We start from the raw sequence: 27,627 nt of genomic DNA, 5'->3' as shown, positions 1-27,627 counted from the left end.
GGGACATCTTAATGGTAATTTTTGACTGGGACCATTATATGTGTGTATATAAACACAACACAGTAATGCACTGGAGAAGGATGGAGAAACAGAACCTGCCAACAGAATAGCTAACTTTTTAAAATGCAGACTTGTATAGGTAGGAAAAGAAACAGGAAAAGAACAGAACAGAGTTGCTAGTTAGTTGTTAGTGAATTGTTTTCCCACAAAGCCAAATTCAAAAGATAATCAAATGCTTCTAATTCTCAATGGGGACTTCTTCAAAAGCTTCTGTACAAGGATTTCAAATGTCTAGCAGACACTGAAAGAGGGATTTTCACCTAGATCATCTGCCATGTGGAGACTATTCCTTGTCATCATGTTTGTAGACTAGCCTGTGCTATCTTAATAGCAAATATGACAACAATCATGATCTCTTGTACTAAGATTTTACCTTGAAAGTGCCTGGAATGGTTCTTGACACATTGTTACCTGCCTTGAGCTAAGATTAGTTCATTTTGTTAACTTGTTTACGGATTGTTTCTGAATAGGTTCTATGGAATAGTTTCAGTAATTTTCAAATAGCCTATGTTACCTTCCCTGGTCCACCTATGATTTGAAAAATATATGTAAACATATTTAAATTTTTATAATATGGGCATTTTCACCAAAATGGAAGGAAGGAAAGAAAGAAGGGAGGGAGAAAGGAAAAAGGGAAAGAGAAAAGAAGGGAGGGAGGGAGGGAAGATGGCAGGAAGAGGGATGTAGATATAAAAATCTATCTATCTGATGAATAGAGAAAAGGTTAAAGTTAGAAAGAAAGAAATGCCCAATCATATACTTTGTCTTGGGATGGATGTGGTTTATGAAGGATGCTATAGAAGATGCCGTCAGGTTATTTGATTGATACCCTGTCTATTTTGTCCAAGATTGAGTCAAGGGTGGACCTTGAGATTTCAACATAATTTAAAAAACAATGTAATGCCCATCACAGTATTCCCTATCAATTGCTACATTCATGTTTTATTTTTATCTACCTAGCCCAACTGAACTATTCCAAACCAGACCAGATTTTTATGCCTACTATTTTATAACAATTTTTCAAGTATGCTGAAAATTTGAAATAATTATACAGTGGATACCCATATATTCATCACCTAGATTCTTCAATTGTCATATTTTGTTCCACCTATGCTATGGCCTGATGTGTCCTACCAAAATTCATATGTCGAAGCCCTCATCCCCAATATGACAGTATTTGAATGTGGGATCTTTGGGAGGTAACCAGGTCATGAGGGTGGAGCCCTCATGAATGGGATCAGTGCCCTTAGAAGGACAGCCATGAGACAGAGGTACTCTCTCTCCATCATGTGAAGATACAGGAAGAAATCTGCCTGAAGACCAAGAAAAGGGTTCTTATCAGGAACCAAATTAGTTGATCAAATCCAAATTGATCTTGGATTTCCCAGCCTCCAGAACTGCAAGAAAAAAATTTTCTGTTGTCTAAGCCAGCAGTCCCCAACTATTTCGGCATCAGGGACCAGTTTCGTGGAAGACAATTTTTCCATGCATTGGTGGGGGGATGGTTTCAGGATGATTCATGCATATTATATTTATTGTGCACCTTATTTCTAGTAATGTTACATCAGCTCCACCTCAGATATCAGGCATTAGATCCCAGAGGTTGGGTACACCTGGCCTAAGCCACTCAACCTATGGTATTTTTGCTATAGTAACCTGAGATAACAGACTTTGCTTTCTCATATATCTATACATCTATCAATCTGTCATACCTGTAGCCATCATTGTTCTTTACCCCTAAACATTTCAGCATGTTTCATTAACTAGAGTTCAATAATTTATGGTTCTTTCATATTATAAGATGAAATTTACATGCAGTGAAGTGCACAAAGCCTAACACCATTCAGTAAGTTTTAACAAATGCAAACATCCATTTAACCCACATCCCTATCAAAATATAGAATATGTCCATCACCCCAGAATACTCCCTCATGTCCATGCCCAGTCATCTTGATACCAATACCAATCCTGAAGCAACCACTCCTCTGCTTTTTTTTCACTATATGTTTAAACAAATTTTGCCTGTTTTAGAATTTCATATAAATGGAATCATCCAGTAGGTACTTGGTATGTTCTTGAAATTCCTCCATGTTGTTGAATGCCTCCGTTAATTTCATTCATTTTTATTGCTGAATAGTATTCTACTATAGAAACATATCTTAATCTATTTATTCAATTATGAGGACATAAGGGCTCTTTGCCATTTTTGTACACTATAATAAAGCTGCTATAAACCTTCTAATGAAAGTCTCTTTTTTTAACTTATGGACGAATGCCCAAGAATAGAACTGCTGGATTTTCAGTGCATGTTCAGCTGTATGAGATACTGCCAGGCCTTCTCCCAAGGCTGTTATTCCATTTTACACTCCCACCAAGAATGTATTTGCCACATCCTCACCAACATTTGGGGGAATCAGTCTTTTTAATTTTAACCATTCTGGGGTGGGGAGGTGTGGTAGACACTCATCTTTAGGGATGCTCCCACCAGCTCCTTCCCACTAGAGCTAAACCTGCCTCTCACTGAGCTTTCTCCCCCAGGGATCTGGGGAGAGGAGCATACATCTGGTGGCTCATTTCTTCTAAGGCCCGAAAAGAGAAAGGTAACTGCATCTATTATTAGTCCACCTCTCCTCTATCTTGCTTAGAAAGAAAAGTTTAAAATATCAGAACAGTCATCTAGCTGGATCAAGTTGGCAAATTCAGTTATCTTTTGGCTGACAAAATACTTTGATACAAAAGATCCTCACTTCAAAATCCTAGCCTTTGTCTCTTTCCATCAAGATTTAGCACCTTCAGCATTCTATAGAAGTTCCTAGTCATCAGGCTCAACTTCTTTTTCTTTGGACTTCCTTAAGAACCATTCTTTACATTATCAATGCCACCCTGCAAGGCAGGATTGATGACCCCTTTCTACAGAGGAGGTCACTGCCACTGAGCTGAGGGTCTCAAGCACAGGATTTGTGACCTTCACACACGTTTCTACCCACGCCTCCCTCCCAGCAGGCAGCTCCCTCGGGGTAGACTCTGACGCAGGGTCCTGGGACACCCCCTGCCCTCTGTCCACTTTCACCATGGAGATGAGTGCAATTGGCAGTGTCCCCATTCCCCACTCCAGGCCCATTCATTTCCCAGCTTGCATCCTGTCCTCTTCTCCCTCTCTTTCTTCCAGTGCTGCTCAGTTACCTCATAAAACTCTTGTTCCCTCATCCTTTCTCTCTCTTTTTCTCTTCCATATGGGAACTCGAACTGTACCCTAAGCTTGTCTGATGACTGCCAAAGTCCTGCTAGTGGCATAAAGAAGTGAGACATAATGAAAGACCAACATCATCAACATCTCAAGCCCTTGAAAGTACCAAGAGGTCCCTTTTAGAATCTCCACAAAAGAACCTTCTACTTTCTCAGTCCCTCCTAATTAAACTGGCTTTTCCTTAAGTACCAGCATTTCATGTAAACAAAAAACTTTTGTCTTCACTATTGGGTTTCTGTTTTAATTACTAGCATCACAGCAACATTGTCTTCTATTACTTTGGTCGCAAAGATACAGCACGTCAGTTACATTTTCAGTTACACTGCATCACTATTCTATGTAAAACCATGTAGTAAATGCCAATATGACTTAAACTTCTGGAAGGAAATCAATTTCAAAATGAGGACTTGCCTTGTTTTCCTACTCAGTTTTAAATATTTGTTATAATAGTTTCCTTTTTGGTATATTTTCTTTTATAAAGAAATGTGGAAACATACCTCAGCACCATTCTCAAAGCACAGTTTTACATGTAATATCCCTACCTGAAAAGTATATATTATTATGATCCCATTTTACAAATAAGAAAACAGAGTCAAAAAAATTCAGTAACTCACAGCTAGCAAGTGGCAAAAACCTTAGTTTGGCATCCTCCAGTTGATACTTTCTTAGCCACAACACTGTCCTTCTCTCCTGTATTGCCTGGAACCTCTCAGCATGCAAATTAAAGCCTCCCAATGATTGTGTGGTCCATCTCCCCCATCATTCTCTGCAGCTGCACCATCTTCTTCCCCCCAAATTGTTCAGATCTCACCAAATCTCAGAAGACAGGAAAGTGAAGTGAAGTCACTCAGTTGTGTCCGACTCTTTGCGACCCCATGGACTGTAGCCTACCAGGCTTCTCAGTCCATGGAATTTTCCCAGTAAGAGTACTGGAGTGGATTGCCATTTCCTTCTCCAGGAAAAGAGACCAGCAAAAGTTCTACAGGGAAAGCAGTAAATCTAGATCTTTAGTAAATCCAGAGCTATTTTTTAAAAGCTATATCTAGAAAGGAGAGTCTATCCATGCAATTAATAATCAATATGTACTATGGATTTTAAATAGCTCTTACATGATTCTGAGCCTTGATACAGAATATGGTTTATGCCCCTGGTTTCTTTTGTTACCCAGACTGTTGCGCTTTCCTTACTAACTTGCTCTAATGGCTTTAATACAGACTGACTAACAAGATACTACTGAACAGAAACATTATGGGTGGTGGCACAGTTAGAGACTAAAAGGAGTGAGAGTCCAGATTTGATTGTAGGAGCTGACCTTTTCCACCAGCTTGGCTGGCTCTTCACCTAGTGCTGACAGGTGAGGCCAGAGTCCATTGGCTCATGCAGTCTGTGGAGAACAGGCTCACTCACACTCTACCCTACCCCCATCTATTTTACCTTCTTGGACTCAAAAGGCTGGAATTTCAATATTTCCCTGACTCAGCATTTCCCAGACTCTCTTGCAGCTAGAATTCTAGATATAAATTAGATTCCTCTAATTAGATGTGATTGCATGAGATCCAGCAGACACTAGTGAGGCAGAAACCATCTTCCCACCCTTTATTAAGCTGTTTCTGCTAACGAGCAAGATCATTAAATGTGAGCTGATTTTTCAGCAGCATTATTCCAAGGTTCAGTTGCTAGTTTCTTGGGTACTGAGAGGCAGTTCGGGCAGTTGGCAGCAGCAACACTTTTATTCTGGCTTCCTGAGCCCTGGACAGCCACTATGGGGTATGTTTTGAGTTGCTCTTTCCAGGGGTAATCTCAGAAGGTTCCCTAGTGAGTCAGGCCTGGATTGCCCATGTCTTCTTACTCCACCTCCTCTGCCATCAACAACATAACCACTCACATTTCTTGCATGCTCACTATGTGTCAGGCACTATGCTAAATGTTCTACATAAATCATTTTATTTAAGCCCCAAAACAACACATGAGCAAGGTATTCTTACTATTCCTTTGTTCCAGATGAGTTTGCTGAGGTTCAGAAAGAGAGGTAAAATGTATAGGATCAGATCAAAGCTACCAAGTAAATGAGCAGAGCTGGAGTCAGATCCCAAGTCTGCCTGGCTCCAAAGACTGAACCCTGCCTCTTTAAAGTATTTGAAGGCCTGGGACTATTAGCAGATTTTAATTGTTCATACATGTTATGCTGCTGAAAAGACATCATTCTTTTCCCTTTAATACACTCACAGAGGCCAGCCTGTTTTGTATCAAGATTCATCCAGGTATCAGAGAAGCCTTCAATCTAATTAAATAGAAAAGTATTTGAAAAATCCAGAGGTATCATTTGGTAAAAACTGTCTAAATCACACCAAGATCATTTTTATTCACAAGTTACAGAAATGAGATGAAAGCAGACACAACCTTTTGCCTGCCTCTGGGAGGACCAGAGCTGGGGGTGTAGGCGTGAACTTACCAGGTGCTCTGTTCACAGCGAGGTTTCGGAAATGGCTGCCTTTGATCATCTCCACGGATAATCGCCCCGTTGTGGCATTGTATGACAGCCCCACCAACAGTTCTGGCGCCCCTCCATGCGACAGCGACTGCGTGGATGAACCACTATCACTGTGAGACACTGCAGATGGGCTGAGCGGAGACTCTCCACTCTGGAGGGGAAGAACAACAAAGCATCCATTGGCCCGGCTGCGTGCCTCTCCCATACAGAAAGCCGGTATGTGTGGCGAAATTGTGGCCCCAACCTCCACTGCTGCCAAAGATTACTAAGGGCGCACTCGGTGTGAATGATAATAGGGCCTGGGGAGCGCAGTCCTGGATGGGATTCCCTGCATTATTAGCTGATATATCTGTTTCAAGCGCTGGCTCCATTCACCCTCTCCTCTCCAAAGACAAAATGGACAAAGATGTTATTACTAGTGTAAATCAAACCCAGAAAGATACATGGAGAGCTAAGAAGACATTTACTATAGACCCAAATTCCCTCCTGTGCAATTTGTGCTTAAATGCTTCACATCCACCCCAGGCATGAGTTCAGCTTCTGTTTTCTGCAGCTTCTTGAGGAATGCAGCAATATAGGAGGCATTTTGCCTTCACCAGAAAAGAAATGACCGCTGGCTACCTACCACCCCATAGAACATTTGGCCCCCAGTTCTGCTTTTAAAAGTTGTCAGGAATACAGCAGATGCTACATTTTTTTTTTCTTCCTATGGAAATGAATTCTATTGAACAGGAGCACTTTTACAACTGCTTAGTAAGGAAGTTGACACAAGGACTGTGTGTCTTAGAAACCTTAGGCACCAGCGGAGCCCACACTTTCTGTCATATATTCGTGTATTGCTTCTCCAAAGCATCTGCCCCTGTGCACCAGACATGCCGGGAGGAGGAGAGCAAAGATCAGGACACTGACTCTCACCCAAGAAGCAGCAGTGGGAATGGGCTCTGCGGGCCAGCAAGCCAGCCTCCTAGAGCCACCACCTCCTCCATCAGAAACATGTGCATCAGACTGTGACAAGCTAGAGGGGCGGAATAGGGTGGGTGATGGGAGGGAGGTCCAAGAGGGAGGGATTCATGTTGATGTATGGTGGAAACCAACAGGACATTGTAAAGCAACTATCCTCCAATTAAAAATAAATTTTAGAAAAAGAAACATGTGCATTGGACTCTGCTCAAATCTTTCTTCTCAAAATCTGAAATTGTTTCCTAAAATTTCTCATCAGGAACCTCGATAAATAAATGCACTGAAAGAAATCAAATATTTCTTAACATCTTAGGAAACTACCCTATTTAAAAGCCACAGGATCCCTATAGAGCCCACAGAGGTTTTCATAGAACATAATTTATAAACTTGGAGAAGGAAATAACCCACTCCAGTATTCTTGCCACAACAGAGGAGCCTGTTGGGCTACGATCCAAAGGGTTGCAAAGAGTCAGACACTACTGAAGCAATTTAGCACACACAATTTATAAACTACAGGGCAAGGCAGTTTTAAGAGATGCCTTATAGTCCCTGCTGTCTGGATGATGATAATCCCACAAGGAGATACTTGCTTAGTTTGGGGTGAGGGCCACCCCATCCCCTGGGCTTGTGCAGAAGTGTCCACTGTGACACCTGTCACTGCACAGCTTGCCTCTCCCCTCAAATCCTCAGCCTTATATTATAAACCCCTCAGTCTGTCACAGTGCATTGTCCAGTGCTTAGCTGATAATCACGCTCAACAAGTAACAGGTAAATGGGAGGATTTTTACTTCAAGGTTCTTTCACACAGCTCATTTCCCCTACTCAGCTCTGTGCCCCCAGCACAAAGCACAGGGTCCGACACAGAGTTACAGGGGTGGGAGCATCCCTGTCTCCATGCTTTATGATGCAGGACTCCTCTGAAGTCCCATGACTTCTGTTCCCCAGGATTTAAGACACACTCTACTCTGAGCTTAGGGAAAAAAGAGGGATTTGAACAGAGACAAGAGAGGGAAGCCTGATGTGCTGCAGTTCATGAGGTCTCAGAGAGTCAGCCATGACTTAGTGACTGAACCACAACAATAAAGATGTGATCTAGTTTATGTCTTAAAGGCTCCTTCTGTTCCCCAAGCTAGAAATAGTTTATAGGGGACAAAGGTGGAAGCTGGGAGATAGGAGGAGGCCATTTCAATAATCCAGCAGAGAGTCAGGCTCTGGTTGGATTTTTAATAAAAAGCCAGTAGGATTTCAGATGGAGAGAAGTCACAAATGACTTCTAAGATTTTGGGCCTGAATGCAAAGCATGAGATTGTCTTTAGCCAAGATGGGAAGACTGCAGGTAAATAGATTTGTTGCTGTTTAGTTGCTAAGACTCGTCTGACTCTTGCTACCCTATGGACTGCAGCCCACCAGGATCCTCTGTCCCTGGGATTTCCCAGGCAAGAATACTGGGGTGGGTTGCCATTTCCCCCTCCAGGGATCCTGCATTGACAGGTGGATTCTTTGCCACTGAGCAACCGGGGAAGCCCAAAATAGATTTTGTGAGGCAAAAATCAGGATTTTGAGTCTAAAGATATGAACTTTGAGACATCTATTAAAAATGTAAGTGGCTGTGTCTCCCATCAGCACAGTCTGAACTCTCTGGCTCCTTTCTTCTTCCTCAGACAAGTCAAGCCCCTTCCCACCTGCTGGTGTCTACATATACCAGCCCCTCTGTCTGGAGACTCTGTCCACACGGCACCTAGGTTGGCTCCTTTAGTTCCTCGTTTTCTATGTCATACTACCACCTGAAAGATAATTTTTTGACCCTTCAAAAGAAAATACAGCCTCTGTCACCCTCTACCCTAGCTGTCTATTGTCGCCCTCCTCCACCAGATTGTAAGGCACCACCTGTTTTGTTCACCTTGCAAGGGCATTCCCTATTTTGTTCCTTCCTCTGCCTATGTGGCACCTGACATATAGCAGGTACTCATAAACATTTTGGAATGAATGACTGATTGGCCCAACAGCCCAAGGTAACTACCTGATCTTTTATGTGATTTTTAGAAGGAGAGCCTCACACTGGATGATATATATATAACCCACAGGAAGAGAGAGTTACTTGTTTGTAGATATAAAAGCTGTGCTGTCTTATTCTGAAACCCAGGGACATAGAAGATGGGCATGTGGAAGAAGCCCAGTCTTATAAATGGAAGATCTTAGAAGTGGCTGGAGTTCAGGGCTACTCTACAGCCTACTCAGGCACACTTGTTAAGAACCTCACTTTGAAAGCCCCATCTCTGAGATTCATCATGAGATGTATCTCATACATCTCTGAGATGTACACTGGGGTCAGGGCAGGGGGATGGGTGGTAGAACCACTCATCAGCTAGTGAGAAGGCCAAGAAATCTCTCGCAGTTTCCCTGTGTCCTCCTTTACTCTGCTGCTGTCATGTCCAAAAACAGATAGGGATACATCCATCAGGTTATAGGGACTATGGGCACACACACACACAAATAAAAACCCCATTGTACCATGAAGTGCAAAGCATGGTGCAAAGGATGAGATGGGCAAAATGGAAATTAAATTAAGGGTGTCTGAATTCACAGGCTGAATATACTACATTAAGGGCTGACAATTCCAGATCCTCCAACATAGCACGTCATTAGCAGCAGCATTTAACATACTCACACTGATATTACTTCTTGGCTCCAGAACAAGAGTCACTTTCATTTCCCCATCTTGGTGCAGGTGGCTGAGATAGAAGAGCCTCTCACCCATCATTCTCTCCCGGGTCATCTTGCGGGCAGCATACAGGCGGAAGCGGACCGCACAGGCAGCCACATCTCTGGGCTCCAGCTTGGCGAAGGTGACTTTCTCCTTGAAGATGGGGTTGGACCCTCTCTGTATGCTTGTCCTGCCCCTCTGTTTCTTTGTGGGCAGCAGCACCACGTGCACTTGCCAGGAGTTGACGCCACTTCGGTCCTTATCCGGGAGGCCCTGTGCTCTGACAATGGTCACTGTGAGCTTCTGGCTGGCAGCTCTATATTCAAAGATGACATCCAGGTCACCGCATTTTGAGATGGGCTCTGGGACCCCAGGTGGCACCTGAAAATTGGTTCCGTCCTGTTCCTGTTGTGGACAGAGGGAAAGATTAGAAATGGAACAATGCCTAATGCATCTTGGAGAGATGGTGCCCCTCTATGCTTCTTCAGAACCTCACACTTTTGGACTGGTAGCTTATAACCTCATACATTAAAAAGATCTGTTTCCTGGTCTCTCCATCGGACTGGAAGTTCCTTGAGGGTACAGCACCAGACATATGGTGAGCCTTCAAAGCATATGAATGCTTTTGAAATGAATGAACAAAGTTTTTACAATTTGCAAAGTGCTATCATTGAAACCAATTGAAATACTAAGTCTAAAATTAGTTAATTATGCAACTGCCAAAAGCTAACTTTTCCTTAAGTTCCCAGGAGAAATGATTCTGCCTGGGCCTGTGCTCTCTGAACCAGGAGCCCCTGCAGAGACGGATCCTAGCAGGAGTCATGGACAGGTGAGCCTTTAATAGATTGTCTATCTACATGGTGGAAAAGGTTTAGGATAGAGTTTCTCAAACATCCTAGTGGACTTGAATCATCTGGGAATTCTGATTCAGTAGGACCAGGAGTCAGGTCTGGGATTCTGCATTTCTCAGGTCGCAAGGAAGTCTCAGCTAGTCTCCAGTCACTCTTGGAGTAGGAAGGGTTTAGGAGGGCATCCCCTGCAGCCATTTAGCAAATACAACGCTGGGCTTGGGGACAGAACACCTGGGTTGAAATTAAAATTCAACATTGAATAGCTTTTTGGCCCTGGCCAAAAGCGTCATGCTCTCTGTACCTCAGCTGAAAAAATGAGCATTAAGGTGCCCGCTTGATAGAGTGTCATTCTGAGGTTTTAATGTGCCAAATCGCTTCAGTCGTGTTTGACTCTGTATGACCCTATGGACTGTAGCCTGCCAGGCTCTTCTGTCCATGGGATTTTTCAGGCAATAATGGAGTGGGTTGCCATGTCCTCCTCCAGGGGATCTTTCTAACCCAGGAATTGAACCCATGTCTCTTATGTCTCCTACACTGGCAGGCAGGTCTTTGCCACTAGCATTACCTAGGAAGCTGTGGGAAAATACTCAGCTCGGACAAGCCTCTGTAGATATCTAGTCTCATCACTGAACTGATGCTTATTTCCAGTCATGGCCCCTTGTTATGAAATATCACTTTTAGACAGCAGTTCACCTCAGCCAGTCAGATTCAATGACCTCACTGAGAAAACTGAGCTGAATCACATTTGCAATAATGAACCACCCTCGAACAAACTATTACTAATGTCAACATAATTTGATTTTTTCCTCTGAAGGCATGCCTCTTACTCATGACTAAATTTTGGTCTGATTCTCACTGTAAATAAGAATCAGTTCTTCTTTATGTAATAGAGTATCAGCTGTGCTAAGATAAAGAACTCTTGTATTTTTAGATCAATATGTACACACTGCTGTTTAAAATGGGTAACAATCAGGGTCCTGCTGTACAGCATGGGGAACTCTGCTCATGTTATACAGCAGCCTGAAAGGGAGGGAGGTTTGGGGGAGAATAGATACCTGTATATGTATGGCTGGGTCACTTGGCTGTATACCTAAAACTATTACAACATTTTTAATTGGCTATACTCCAATATAAAATTAAAAGTTTAAAAAGCAAAGAACTCTTTATTTTTAAAAAATATAATAACAGACCTCAAAAATGCATGTTCATCAACAAAACTTACCCACAGAATTCAGGTGAAAGTGCATGGTTCTCTGGAACGAGATATTGTTAGGAATCCCAAGTCTACCACATACTACCTCTAGGACACTGGGCAATTATTTAATCCTTCCCACTTCCTGTTTTAATCAACAGTAAAATGGAGATTATACCTACTTTACAGGGTTGCTGTGAAAATTAAAGGACTTGACACCTAGTAGATGTCTAATAATTGCCCTCTCTTTTAAAACTCACGTTAGTCTACCAAGAAAACTTGGGCTCCTTGTTTAAGGGAAAATTTAGGCTTCTTACATTTTTTCCTCTGAGCATGCATTCATGTGTGAGTGTTTCTATTCAGAGGTACTTAGTTTCAAGTGATAAAAGTGGTTGCTATAGAGACTTTTGAATACAACTGACTAGTGTAGATATAATATTAGAAGCGAGTCTCCAAGGAGTTATGCCAACTCAAAAATCAAGTCACAGTATTCTGTTAAAACTCCCATCTATTTTAGCTTACCCTTGATCATCTCTACATTGCTTGCTGGACCATAAGGAATAATAGTTAACACTCACTAAAGCCCTTCCTTACACCAGGTAGTACACTAAACCCTTTATGGACGCAAAGCCCATTCTTATGCACTTCAGACCTTCTTGGCCTCTTGTTCCTTCTTCCCTACAGGCTGGGCTCTAAGGAGCTTCTGTCTGGCACAAACCAACAAAGTCTTTCCTCTGTCCGACACAAGGTAACTCTCAACTCTCACTAAAGGCCTATTCGTTGATGTCAAGGCTTGGAAATCTACAGAATACTTCTTGGCACCCATGAATACAAAGTCCAGAGTATGTGGGGGGTTCATGCCCCATGCAGTAAATTTTTCTCCCCTTGGACAGATGTCCTAGGACTAATTTCTACAGTTTCTTATAGTATAGTTGCACAAGATCAAGTCAGGAGTCACACTTAGTGGTAGACAACTGGATTATACACTCTCATACTGGCTCTCCCTTCCCTGTATCACTTCCCTTGCCCCTCACTCTTGATTCCTGGGACTGCATGTCCTAACAAAGTAAGCTGTACTTTTGGGAAATCCAACTAAGAAGCATTATCTTTTTAGATATGCATATTAACTTTTCATTAACCTAATAAGATAGGTTTTCAATACCCTCATTTTGGGAGCGAGTGGAATAAAGCCTTAGAATGCCTAAATAACTCATTCTTTGCCCCCAAAATCATATGCTCAGCCAAAACTACCCAAGATTTGCCAGTATTAATGCTCAAAGTCCCAAATCTCATATGAAACGATGGTGTCTACCTTCCTCCCCCACAAACCTGTCACTCTAACTACTTGTATGCATAGTAAGTGTGTGAGATGAAGAGGAAATAAGATAGGAGATGGGAGGTGGAAACACACACTACTTTGAATTTCACATCCTTTTAAGCCTCTGCTCTTGATATTAGCTAACAGTTCCTAGCTTTGTCATCAATGTCAATGCCAAGGTAAAAATATCTAGTTAATGAGCATCTCCCCACTTATCTACCAGGCTCTGCATTCAGATAAGCGTTCACTCCATCTGCAGCTTTGTGCTGAGGTCCTGGGGAAGGGTCTAAAATAATTGTCCTGAGAATCTTGAATCAGACACAGCTCCAGGCAACAGCCAGACTCTGGATGGGGACAATCCAAGCTATGGCTCATGAAAAATGGGCTTTGTGGTCCCTTCCTGGGTTGATCTGAGACCAAGATTTGTGAAGGCTGATATTTTCATAGCAAGTAATTATTTCAACACACTCTACCTATCACCAGGCAACTAAAGGCACTCCTCAGGTGGGTACTGTTAATACAGCTAATCCATCTGACCTTCCTGCAAGGTAAAAATCTCTTCATTTTTATCCCCATTTGGCAGATTTTAATTAACTTCTCAAGGCCAATCAGTTAATCAGTGGAAAGCAGAGATGAAAAGTAGGACAGCCGCCTCCCTGTGCGCTCAAAATCACCAACCACCCTCCCATCGTTGTCCCTGCCAAGCCTTGGGTCTGCAGGAAAAAGTCAATGGCCTTTTCCAGCAGAGAAGGGCAATGCTTGCAAAAACCATCAGCCTAACAGGTAGGCACACTGCATAATCGGTTTCCTTCTGAGGCAAAATAAATGATCCCTTTGGCTCTCATATCCTGGGTTTTCCTTTAAGATGGGAACACTTGGGCCACATTGGCAAAACCCATGAAGATTTAAAGATGTTTCTATCAAACTGAAAGCTTTTCTGTTTTAACAAGATACTGTTGATGTCATCTGTGTGGCCCAAAGTAAACAACCCCACGGTGTGTTCCTGATGCCAGATACAAAGGGGAAGAGAGGCTTCTTAATACAGCTAAGAGGTAAATAAATCAATTCTTAAAAGGCGAGCTAAGCCTGCAAAAGCAGGCATTTACAGGAACTGCCTCCACACTGCATCTGAGGTTCTACTGTAGGAGCACCAAATTACAGTTTTTGTCTCAAAATAGATAGGAGGTTGAATGGAGCACACAGAGATGTCTGGGTATTTTTGGAATCTGAGAACATTTAGTGCCCTCAACACCCAGTCTTCTATTGAAGCTCCATGAGGCAGGCAAACGGGAGGTTGCCTGGAGAAAGTGATTCCAAGCCCAGTGGTACGGTTATCAAGGGGACAGACTGTCAATAGGCAGGTAAACAGTTCTGTTTTGTTTATGTGGTGAGAGAGCCAAAAAGAATCGTATTTTTAAATGTTGAATGTTAGTGTGTGGGATTTGATCTGATTCTTGGCAGTAAACCAGTAGGAAGCAGACTTTTTTTTAAATAAAATGTATACTATAGATAGCTTTGAGGGTCTCTATATGAAGGCTTTCTTTTAACCAGCCACAAACCACGTATCTGAGTTGCCATCCCTGGACTTCAGCAATACTCTACACAGAGTACACATATCCCTGTGTCATCTCCTTATGCTTTCTCTATGTGCTCCAGTACCTTAACAGTCAGGCTTTGAAACATAATTTTCTGTGATTTTTTTTTTTCTCCTCCTTGACGAGCATTTGGTGTGTATGACAGTCCAGGTTCTAATAAGAGATTCATCCTGTTTATTTTCTCAGGCAGACTGATGCTAACAAAATCCATCTACCCTTCTCCTTCCTCTATTCACACAAATTTGTATATAACTACATGAGTTATTTTATCAACATTAATTTCAAAGTAGGTATTAGACATATTAAATATTAGAATATTTAATATCTCTTAAAGTCATGCAAGGAGATCAAACCAGTCAATCCTAAAGGAAATCAACCCTGAATATTAAATGGAAGGACTGATGCTGAAGCTCCAATACTTTGGTCCTGATGCCAAGAGCCGACTCATGGAAAAGACCCTGATGCTGGCAAAGATTGAAGGCAAAAGGAGAAGAGGGCAGCAGAGGATGAGATGAGATGGTTAGATAGTATCAGTGACTCAATGAACATGAATCTGAGCAATCCTCCAGTCATACTTCTGGATGCTTAGGCATATTTGGGAGTAAGTTTCAACTGGAAAAGAAATTAGGCAATGTATATTTTATCAGAGATTTATCCAAAAAGCAAAGTCAGTGGACAGAGAGACATGACTGACTAAGGCCATCTCCTAGAACTTCAGCTCAATTTGGACCTAATAAATATGTTCATACTGTAAGATCTTCAGCATAACACCTTGTATAATTTCATTTGCAGGGCCACTGTATTTTTCATTTCATTCCCAAATAATTCTCATATTCAAAAATTCATAATTTAAGATTTGGTATAAAAAAATAGAGAGAGACTCCATTTAATTGAAACTATGAAGGAAATAATCCAGCCTCCCTATGCTAAGTCACTTCAGTCGTGTCTGACTCTGTGCAACCCCATAGACGGCAGCCCACCAGGCTCCCCTGCCCCTGGGATTCTCCAGGCAAGAACACTGGAGTGGGTTGCCGTTTCCTTCTCCAATGCATGAAAGTGAAAAGTGAAAGTGAAGTCATTCAGTAGTGTCTGACTCTTAGCGACCCCATGGACTGCAGCCTACTAGGCTCCTCTGTCCATGGGATTTTCCAGGCAAGAGTACTGGAGTGGGGTGCCATTGCCTTCTCCGAATCCAGCCTCCCTAAAGAACTAAAAACTCCTTTATATAAAAAAAGAAGCCTGATCATTGCTGGGTTCAATCTGCCACCAATGCTTCATTTTCCATTTTGATAGATTTCACTTATATATGATTTTTTTAGTGGCACACATAGGAACTGGGACTTGGTTATCTAAATAAAAAATACATTTCCATTAAAGGCTGTTTAGGTGTTTGTTTTTCAAAGCAATGCTTCCTTTTTGGAAAAATTTTCTTCTTAAAGGGAGTGGAGAAAAGGAGGAGAAGAACGGGGAGGAGAAGGGGAACAACGAACCAGGGGGCAGACAATATTCAAGCAAGGAAAAACAAACAACTTGCCTCTGGACTCCACACAGAGGAGCTGTCAGTAGCATAGGAATCTTCAAATCCCCGGTTATTAAAAGCTGTCTCCATCTCCAGGCTGCCCTCTGTGGACTGCCGGCTGAGGCTATGGACCACGCTGGTCTCTCCAGGAGGTACACCATGGTGCCTGGTGCCCCCCAGCTCACAAGTGGACTGTGAGTGGGCAGAGATGGGATCATCTTCACCATAAGACAGATTCTCAGAATAAGTCAGTTGTCTGGCTCCATCCAAACCTAAATTTGCAAAAAGGAAATTCTTTCAAATGTATTATCATGTTTCATCTTTTTATCTAGAGAAAATGGGCAATAGCAACTACCCCAATCAAGTTTGCTAAAACAAAACCCATTAAATAACATCTGCTGAAACACACTTTCATCTATATGGTGGATAAACTTGCCCCATAAAACCAAAACCCATTAGTTCATTATATAGGATACAAGAAGACTGAATGCTTTATGATAATATGAGCATATTTAGGATGTACATTATGTTAGAAGGATAAAATAAGTCCAACTCTTCACAACTCCATGAACTATAACCCACTAGCCTCCTCTGTCCATGGAATCTTCCAGGCAAGAATCCTGGAGTGGGTTGTCATTTCCTCCTCCAGGGGATCTTCTGAACCCAGTGATCAAATCCACATGTCTTGTATCTCTTGCATTGGCAGGCAGATTCTTTACCACTAATGCCACTAGTGCCACCTGGGAAGCCCCTGGATTCAGAGGATCTGGGTTTAAAATCCAAGTTCTGTATTAAGAACTTGAACAATTTTTGAAGTTCTTTTTTTTCCTTGTCTATGTGTGTTTGCTTACTCAATCATGTTCGACTCTTTGTAACCCCATGGACCATAGCCCACCAGGCTCCTCTGTACATGGAATTCTCCAGGCAAGAATACTGGAATGGGTTGCCATTTCCTCCTCCAAGGGATCTCCCCACCCAGGGATCGAACCCAAGTCTCCTGAATCTCCTGCATTGCAAGCAGGTTCTTTAACCACTGAGTCATTGGGAAAACCCATCAGAAATTCACTGTGAACATGTGAAATAATATCTGTCTAGCAACCACCAGCCTTTCCATAAATATTAGCCTTGCTTACCTGTCTGGCCTCATCCAGCCCAGCAAAGCCCACTCAGTACTACCACCAAACTCGTAGACATCTGTGGTCTCATTGGCCATGAAAACACCAGCTGTATGTTTTTGTTCACAGCAGTCTTCAAGCCCTCGCTCCTCTCCTTTCCTTCTTGTCCATCTGAAGTCCCGACAACTCCCAAATCTTCCCTGACTCGTTTAGACTCAGAGTCTTTCTCAGCCCTTAGTGTCATTCTCTTCTCTCTCAGTGCTCCCTTACCCTGTTCATCCCCTTCCTCTTCCTTGACAACCAGGTTACCCTCAGATAATAAGGAAAAACTGGCAGGGTCTTCCTGTTCTTCCTAAGCAATAGCTTTCACCCTAAATTGCCTCCCACATCCAGAAAGTAGCCAAGGATGTCTTTTCTCTTTGGCCTCTACTCTTCTCCAGTGTCCCCTACTCCCAGGATGATGGAAAATTAGAGATATAGACAGGATTCGTGAGGATGACAAACTCAGCTCTTATTTACACACTGTATAATAGCAGTTGTTCCCACCATTGGTCTAAAAATCTGAGCTAGAACATAAGGTCCTTGAAGCTGCTAAGCAACATCCATATACTGCAGTCTTGTCCATGAAAACAACAGTTGTGTATTTTTGTTCACAGCGGTCTTCAAGCCCTTCCTCCTCTCCTTTCCTTCCTGTCCATCCAAAGTCCCAACAACTCCTGAATCTTCTCTGCCTCCTTCAGACTCAAAGTGGGTTTTATTAAATCTCAAGTAGCTTTCAAGGCTACGCAGATAACAGATACTTGAAACAGCCAGATGTGTAGCAATATGGAGCAGTGTGGACAGTGGTTTAGCAGACAATATTTGACCCACCTACAATAAACACATAAACTTAAAAACACATCATCACCCTCTGCAGACCAGATATAACAATCTTTGGGAAGACTTGGTTTTCAGGGCACAAAATCCAACCCCTCATTTGGGATTTTGCCAAATCATGGCAAGCCATTGAGAAGTTCTCCATCTGCCTTGTTTTTCTTAATAATTCACTTCAGGCCTCTTGGAAATACTCTCATAGGATACCTAAAATCTTGACATTCATACTTTCAGTTATTTGGCAAACACACACACACACACACACACACACACACACAAGACCCAGAAAATGACGGAACAAGGGTTATTCCATTTGCAAAACCCTATAACACAAAGCAGAATTTTCTTCTCAGGCTCTAATTAGCCCATCCATTCCTCACATACATGAACACTAAAATGTCCCGTTAAACAGTGGGTCATCCATCAACGTGTGTGGTGCCCAGCAGGATCTCAGCACAAAATCTAACTCTGCCAAGAAATTACCCCCATAAAATTGTCTCATGACTTCAACTCCTACAGTGATAATACTTAGATCAGTAATAAGAGAATTTTCAAAAGCTACATTAAAGCCTTAAAATGCTATTCATAACTGAAAAACATAAGAACTATATTAATGTAACAAACCATTTTCCTTGACAGACAAGCAAGGAATGAATTAGAAAGGCAAATCTGGGGGACAAGTCAAGTTGCAAGGAGGGGGAAGGGTTATTCACTGTTACATAAAGCATCTTCACATGCTTTAAATTAAAGAAGGTCATGTCACCTTAAACACATACAGAAAAGTAATCACCTGTTGTCGAGAAATGTACCCTGGCTTCTTAGAAATTATAGAGCATAATTGTGTCACATCAACCATATTTATTTTATGAGAGGAAATTTTTTAGTCCATATCCCACTTTGATGGAATATAAACCTATTATCCTTTTATGCTTTCTTTTCTACTACAAGACCCTTCTCTCCATCACCCATACTTTGGCCTACCATTCGTGATGGTCAATTTTATGTGTCAGCTTGGCTATAGGCCTCAATTATTCAATCAAATGTTAATTTAGGAGTTGCTGTGAAGGCATTTTGTAGATATAATTAAAGTTGACTTTCAGTAGAGGGGATTATCCTAACATAATCAGTCCCTTGAAAGGCCTTAAGAGGAGAACTGAGGCATTCCCGGAGGAGAAGCAATTTCATCTATAGACTGAAGCTTCAGTTCCTTCCTGAGTTTCAGCCTCTCCTTCTGAACAGTGGATTTCAGAGCTCCCACAATCACATAAGCCAATTCTTTGCAATAAGTCTCTTAAAATACACACACACACACACACACACACACACACACACACGGGATAACTGGCTTGTTTTAAGTGACACCAAGAAGGTAATGATTAGCTACTATGAAACATCTTAAGAACTAAATATTTCACAAACAAAAATAAGGCTTTGGTCAAAATAAACAAAAAGTCCAATAAGTGGGCTATTATTCTGTAGCCCATCTAACATTCACAGAGACCTCATGCACAGCTCCTGATTCAGATCACTTAGGACAAGCCCTCTTTGACATTATCAGGAATACAGTGACAACTAATTCACAATAACACTAAATCAGATATGTGAGACAAGAGAGAACTTAGCTGGAATATGATGAAGGTTTTAAGTGGGTTTAGATCTCGAATTTCACTGGTTCTACATTCTGAATGCACCCTTTAAGTGAAAGAATTGTCTACAATTAAATTTGATCTTGGGGCTTCCCAGGTGGTACTAGTAGTAAAGAACCCACCTGCCAACGCAGGAGACATAAGAGATGAGGGTTCTATTCCTGGGTGGGAAAGATCCCCTGGAGGAGGGCATGGCAATCCATTCCAGTATTCTTGCCTGGAGAATCCTAAGGACTGATGAGCCTGGTGGCCTACAGTCCCTAGGATCGCAAAGAGTCAGACACAACTGAAGCAACTTAGCATGCACGCATGCAAATTTGATCTTAGAAAAACATGTTTAAGGTAGAGGGGAAAATAGCTAAATAGAGAATAGGAGTTAAAAAAATTCTCTCTGGGGTGCATGCTTAATCTTTTCATTATTCTTTACTGCTGACACAAATTCAATGATCTAAAAATGAACAAAAAGAAATGACACAGAAAAAATCACGCAATAAAAATTACATTAACATTTCCATGGCATTTGATAACCTAAAATTTAGCATGCAGTTAATCATTCTTATGAAAACTCCTGCTGATTTTCTTCAAAATGTACAGGTAATTCATTCAGTGTAGTAGACTCATTCCACCCTCCGGTAGAGAAAAATGTAGCCTTTCTATCACGATCTGTCAAAAAACTCAGAATCATGCCAGTTACGACAAAAGTTGCTGCTAATTCCAGGAAGGTGGAGGGCTAGAGTGTTTGTCAGAATTCTCAGAACAGTGTGTTTGTATAAATCAAAATCTAGACACTTAGGCCTCTGGGAAATGGGGCCATTAGCTTTAGAATTAAACAAGCTACTCATAGGGGATCAACTGCGATTAACTTTCATTAGCTAACATTTGCCCTCTCAGTGGAGAGAGAAGAGTGCTGTGATGTAACAGCAGAGAAAAACCAAACAGGAGAGAGGGTGAGGAGATTACAGAGGGCCTCTGGCAACTGTTACTATCCTTTGGTTACACTGAGTGTTTATCTCTTGGCTTACCTGGGCTAAAAAGACGAGCAATAAAATGCTACGTGGCCCATGTAAATAAGTAAAATTACATTAGATCCACAAATTATTATATTCCTGCTAAAAACTAGGGCTCATTTGTTAATTTTCCTTTCTGCCTCCTTTGTTCTTTTTTTGCCCACTTCATCCGTATCATCAAATCAGAAATTTCTTCTCTGTTATCGTCTCTCAGTTCTACATTCTCCTTTTTGTCTTCCTACTACTAAGTGCTGAAAAACAAGGAAGACCAACTATGACCCCATTGGTTGGATGAACCACAGCCCCAGAGGAAAGAAGAAAAAGATTAGAGAACCCAGGTCATTTTAGACCAGGTCACTATGGTAGACAGCTTGACATTTTCTCTGGCTTCTTTCTTTTTTTTTTTTTTACCAGATACACTTCACAGACTGTTCCCTGTTTCAACGTCCCATGCCATTCAGGGTTCTGGGCATAAAGGAGTCAGAGAGATAGAGACCTTTGCTGTGGAAAGCACTAAGAAATATCATACTGTTCTTTCCCTAGCTTCTTTTGTGTGCCTGGTGGGCAGGGAGAAGGACCCTTGACAAGCCTTACTCACAGTCACAGGCTGTGCTCACCCTGCCCTGAGTGTCCCCCTCTCCCTTTGTGAAAAGTACACTTAATATGAAGATGGAGGGTGGCAAGAGACCTGCTCATACCCAAGATTCTAATACAGGCTGGGCTCCAGAAACTACAGGGCATGAGGGAGAGTGTGCAGGGTACATGTTGTTTAAAAAAGATTATTCAATATTATGAAAACACATTATTTTTATTTGGAAGGTAAAACATACCTATTGTTTTAATAATACAACCTATCTCCTGAGGTTACATAGATATATGGAAAATGGATCCTACATTTTCAAATGGGAGGAAAGACACAGAAGTGCAACATCAGCAGACATGTATATAACATTTTTGTGCTTGTCAGAATGGAATGAAATTTTATAAACCTTAAAAAATACCATTCTAGTCATTAGCTGTCAAAATGTACAAAGCAGTAAACTGTGAGGAAGGAAGGGGTTTCCACAATTCAGGATTAAGACTTTGGTACTGCTGATCCATTCTCTCTGCATGAGGCTCCTTGGAAGATCTGAAGCAGCCCTTTTGCCCTGTCCCACCTTCTGGACATCCCTCTTCTTTTTGCTCTCCTCTCTGGACTCGCAAATACCAGTGCAGTGACTCAAAATCATTCTTACCATTAGACATACCTGGTCTAGATAAAGGAAAGGTTTGATGCAAAGAATACCTTTGCAGGTGGACACTCCTGTGCTGTCTTCTTTGTGGGTGGAGAGACAGTGACTGGGTTTTGGTTTATGCTCCAATCCTGTCTGCTTTCCTTTCTCAGATGCTCCCAAGCGGAAACTCTGGGACCGGGACACAGAAATCTCAAATTGTTTGATCACCTCCTCATCACTGTCAGAAGATGTGGACAGCTCCTCATCATCTCCGAAGCTGTTAACTGGAAGCAAACAAGAGCCATGAGTCTTCTATGGGGCCCCCAAGAAAACAGAGACAGGTAATCCAGAGAAACAGTGGCCAATTAATCTGGATCAAAGCAGACCAAAGGTGGGTAGAAAGAATTTAAAGCACTTTTGAAACACAAGTTTTGAGTCCAAAAGAATGAAACAGGGAAAGAAAGCTCAGAAGGGTAATTAGAACTACTGTGCTAGAGGTCAAAGAGAACACTGGTACCCCCTTCCCTGTGCCGCCCCCCTGCCAGCACCCTGTAACCAACATACTGAGCCCTCTTGTTGAGCTGGGCAGCCTGCTGGGTCATTATGCTGCTGACATGTGCTCACGACTGGGAATAGGACCAGCATCTGGACACACGTGTATCTTATGTGTATTTCTAGCTGGTGGTGATGAAAAATATGCTCTTTGCCTCATCTCAGCTATTAACACACAGAGTGAAGACCCAGTTCAGAAAAGAGATATTAGCTACTGAGATCTTCCAAAAGCTTCCCAGATTTGAAAAGCGACACCACATTGTATGTGTCTTAAAAAATAATGAATAACTAGTTTATACTAGAAATCCCTTTCTCCATCGCCAACAACCCAACCCAGACGCTCTGAATCATTCGTACCACTTCCCCCACCCCGCGCACTGGTCAGTCCTCTTCGTTTCTCCAGCAGTATCTGATCATTCCTGCCCTTGCCCATGTTGTTCCTTCTGCCAGAAACCCTCCCTCCCCAGGTGTTTACCTGGCTGACTCCTCTCAACTTTGCGGTCTCAGTTTGACTTCATCCTAAACACTTCCCTGATTGTTCTACCTTAAGGATCTTTGTGGACTTACCTAGACAGCATATTAAAAAGCAGAGACATTACTTTACCCACAAAAGTCCACCTAGTCAAAGCTATGGTTTTTCCAGTAGTCGTGTATGGATGTGAGAGTTGGACTATAAAGAAGGCTGAGTGCTGAAGAACTGATGCTTTTAACTGTGCTGTTGGAGAAGACTCTTGAGAGTCCCTTGGACTGCAAGGAGATCCAATCAGTCCATCCTAAAGGAAATAAATCTTGAATATTCATTGGAAGGACTGATGCTGAAACTGAAACTCCAATACTTTGGCCACCTGATGCAAAGAACCGACAAACTTGAAAAGACCCTGATGCTGGTAAAGATTGAAGGCTAGAAGAGAAGGGGACGACAGAGGATGAGATGGTTGGATGGCATCACCGACACGATGGACATGAATTTGAGTAGGCTCCAGGAGTCGGTGATGGACAGGGAGGCCTGGCGTGCTGCAGTCCACAGGGTCGCAAAGAGTCAGACATGACTGAGTGACTGACCTGAAGGAGTTCTGTTCCCTGCACTTGATATTTTTTTCTTTCCTCTCCCCAATAAATTCCGTAAAAATAAAGATATCCCCTGTTTTGTTATCTGATGTCTCTATAGTATGTAAAACAATGCATGCTGAGGAGTAAGTACTTAATTAAACACTTGTTGAATGTTGACTGGATTGATGAATACCCAGTGTTTTCTCTCAAGCCTGAGCCCTTCTCTCACCCCCAACACTCACACATGATCCCTGTGTCGGGAATATTCTTCTCCAGTCCCCATCTAAACTAGTCAAGAATCCAGCTCACCACTAAGGTCTCAGCAGAGGTATCACTTCTTCCAGAGAGTCCTTCCTTGATCTCTTAAGTCAACTTTAGGGATTTAAGGCTCCTTCCATGTGCTGTAAAATCACGCTCTAGCCTGTCCTGCCAGTGCCTCCTCCAGCTTTGTGGCAGAAATTACCTATTTAACTGCCAACCGTTCCATCTAACTTGCACACACCCTGAGGATAAGAAGCACATAAGACCACCCACCCCTGTGTCCCTGCAGGCACTCTCTCTGTGTCAGGCACAGGGCAGATGACACGGTAAATATCTGCTGAATATGGACTGGAAATATAAATAATAGGGAATTATTTTTTAAACATTTCCTCTTTTCATCCAAAACTCACAGTGGTTCCAGGGAAGGATATGGTTGTTAACAGGACAGTGGGTCCTGAAGATCAGTTAAGAATTAGAGGCTAGGAAGAAATTTAAAGGCCGTATTTTAAGCAAGAGAAAATATTTGAAAACACTCACCTGGCCAAAACATTTACTCTCTGGCTTAAGAGCTGATTTTCCTGAGGCTCTTTGGAAGCAATTATTGAATGTCTTTAATGTGCCAGGAAGTGTCCTAAGTGTCTTATACATATCTCATTTCGTCCACACAAAACCTCTATTATTGTTCCCATCTTTCACATATGAAAATTGAGGCAGAGAAAAGTCTACAACTGTCTGAAGATCACACTGCCAGGAGAAGGTAGAACCAAAATTTGAAACAAGGCAGTCTGTCTCTAGAGGTCACACTTCTAATCACTCTGCTGGAGAATCGGAGAGAGGTGGTAGAAAGAACTCTTATTCTTTGTGCTCGCTCATATTAGCTAGCTGAGTCTATGCGGCTGAGACTCCATCTCTCTGACCCTGTTTCTTCATTTGTGGGTCACTTCTAATGTATGGATCATTTTCCAGGTCTTTTCTGGATCTAAATTCTCTGACTCCAAACTTTCTACCTGACAGGTGTCAACATTCAATCTATTTCTCTCTTTTATGGAGTAGCTGATCCAATGACTTAAGAGCATATTGTTTTCAGCTCACTCAATTTTATTGTTATCTGGGACCAGACCCATGGCAAGACATTGAAAGCTAAGTGTTAGAAGAGATTTCATTACCATCCAATAGAACACCATTACAATAAACAGTCTCCTCAAGTCTCAGTGTGCTAGTCATAGTTCTCTAGCATGGGATGGACCATTACATATGGAAGAGATCCATAGACTAACAGGACCAAAAGACCAAAACTAAACTTTCCCCACCTTTAGAGTATAGGACCATCTACACGCCTGGGAGGTACTCAGGGGGATATTTGTACTGGAGAAGTGGCTGTATTAGACATCCACTGGCACTTTTTCCAACTCTGAGATTCCATTCCATGTGTACTGCTAGGCCATTTGTATTCCATTAGTATTACTATACCAGGCCACATGGCCTGCCTCCTGAGAAATCTGTATGCAGGCCAAGAAGCAACAGTTAGAACTGGACATGGAACAACTGACTGGTTCCAAATCGGGAAAAGAGTACGTCAAGGCTATATTTTGTCACCCTACTTATTTAACTTATATGCAGAGTACATCACGCGATATGCTGGGCTGGATGAAGCACAAGCTGAAATCAAGATTGCCAGTAGAAATATCAATAACCTCAGATATGCAGATGACCCCACACCATACTTAACAGCAGAAAGCGAAGAAAAACTAAAGAGCCTCTTGATGAAAGTGAAAGAGGAGAGTGAAAAAGTTGGCTTAAAACTAAAATCATGGCATCTATCCTATCACTTCATGGGAAACAGATGGGGAAACAATGGAAACAGTGACAGACTTTATTTTTTGGGCTCCAAAATCATTGCAGATGGTGACTTTAGCCATGAAATTAAAAGACACTTACTCCTTGGAAGAAAAGTTATGACCAACCTAGACAGCACATGAAAAAGCAGAGACATTACTTTGCCAGCAAAGGTCCGTCTAGTCAAAGCTATGGTTTTTCCAGTAGTCATGTATGGATGTGAGAGTTGGACTATAAAGAAAGCTGAGTGCCAAAGAATTGATGCTTTTGAACTGTGGTGTTGGAGAAGACTCTTGAGAGTCCCTTGGACTGCAAGGAGATCCAACTGGCCCTCCTAAAGGAGATCAGTCCTGGGTGTTCATTGGAAGGACTGATGTTGAAGCTGAAACTCCAATACTTCGGCTACCTGATGCGAAGAACTGACTTATTGGAAAAGACCCTGATGCTGGGAAAGATTGAAGGTGGGAGGAGAAGGGGACAACAGGGGATGAGATGGTTGGATGGCATCACCAACTCAATGAACATGAGTTTGAGTAGGCTCTGGGAGTTGGTGATGGACAGGGAAGCCTGGCATGCAGCAGTCCATGGGGTCACAAAGAGTCAGACACAACTGAGCAACTGGACTGAACTGTATTACTATTAAGTTACATACTATTAATATACTTAATTACATTAATTACATTAACATATATTAATTGTATTAATAGTGACTAATATCATTAATATATACTATTGTTTTACTATTAAAACTTTTCAGAGTCAAAAGTCATCAGTTTCAAATTAAGTGAGTTAGTCCACAAGTATCTCCTCATATATAAAATTAAGAATTAGAATTCATTAATTTAACAGTGTGGGGTCCCTGATTTTTTTCCCAGTGAGTCACTGATCATCCACAGAGCACAGATTCTCCTCACTCAATATAATAACCATTACCGAGTCCAAGCTTGCTCTGCCCGCTGCACGACAGGCCAATGAATCCGATTCTCAAAGGGTTGCGGCAAGGAAGAGACTTTAATCGGAGAGTCGGCTGACCAAGAAGTTGGCAGGCTATCATGTCAGGGCCTGGTTGCCAGGTTCTTTATAGATCAGAGGTTGGGGGGCAGGGGGCAGAGCGGGGTGAGGAAACAAAGTAAAAAGACTATTCAGTCCTTATAAATGTCCCCTAGAATGCAGGGGGATGTGCTAGTTTCACTTCCTTAAAATCCTTCACAGTTGGGCTGCTCAGGTTATCTCCCTGAGGCAGACCATTATGTATTCTTATAATACCAAAGAAGGGTTAAAGTCACAGAAACAGATCCAGCATAAACTTAAAATTACTCTTCCCTGTTGCATAATCATAACAGTAATTATAATGTTTCCCATTAACTAAACATAGACTATATGCCAGGTGTCTTCTGGGGACTTCACATATATTATTCCATTTAATCACCACAGCAACACCATGAAGTAGGGATAATTATTATTACTCTCATTTTAGAGATAGGAAACAGAGGCATAAAGAGATTAAGTAACTTATCTTAGGCAAAAAAGTTAGCAAAGTAACAAAGCTGGGACTTGAACATAGAACCTCTGTTCTTGGTCAGTGCACAAATCATCAGACATTATTGCCTCAGGACACTAGAGCCATATCTAGATTACTTTCCAGAGTGCGCGAGAGGGGGTTTTGCCATTCCCACTCTGAAATCTGCCAGGACATTGCTTCCTTTGTGAGGAGAGAGCAGTGGGAAGAAGAGTCACCCTATATGAGAGTGAACGCACCCAGGCTGCAGTATAACTGGTCCATTCTCCTCATGGGATTCTAAATGCAACTGCACATGCTATTCTAAGCCTCAGTCCTCAAGGATCTCAGGAAATTCTCTGTCTAAAAATGAAACCTATCATCTCTCCTAAAAACCCACTGGTAGCAACAGAAGTCAATAGTGGTGCTATTATAACAATAAAAGCAATCCCATATACAGCATTGATCATGAGCCAGGCACTATTCTAGAAAGTTACATCTGATAACTTATTTACTCCTCACAATAACCCAATGAAATCAGTACTTTATTATCCCCATTCTGTGAATGGGGAAACTGAGGCATCATGAGGTCAGTAATTTGCCACAGTGATAACAGGCAAACATTAATAAACATTGTA

The 27,627-nt window shown here is 42.0% G+C and overlaps 1 protein-coding gene across 1 annotated transcript in view; it reads right to left on the bottom strand.

Annotated features, from left to right (window-relative positions):
• SYT16 (synaptotagmin 16) overlaps positions 1-27,627 on the bottom strand; it is a 308,143-nt gene that overhangs the window by 23,336 nt on the left and 257,180 nt on the right. The window contains exons 3-6 of the mRNA XM_070797699.1: positions 21,864-22,076; positions 15,953-16,209; positions 9,427-9,867; positions 5,760-5,949 (exon numbers count right to left, since the gene is read on the bottom strand). Of these exons, the coding sequence (XP_070653800.1) occupies positions 5,760-5,949; positions 9,427-9,867; positions 15,953-16,209; positions 21,864-22,076 (1,101 nt within the window). The remainder of the gene's footprint in view (positions 1-5,759; positions 5,950-9,426; positions 9,868-15,952; positions 16,210-21,863; positions 22,077-27,627) is intronic.

This window comes from Bos indicus, chromosome 10 (genome assembly GCF_029378745.1).
Source record: "Bos indicus isolate NIAB-ARS_2022 breed Sahiwal x Tharparkar chromosome 10, NIAB-ARS_B.indTharparkar_mat_pri_1.0, whole genome shotgun sequence".
Lineage (NCBI taxonomy): Eukaryota > Metazoa > Chordata > Mammalia > Artiodactyla > Bovidae > Bos > Bos indicus.
Note: the sequence above shows the minus strand (reverse complement) of the source record. Positions and strands in the feature narration are given on the sequence as shown.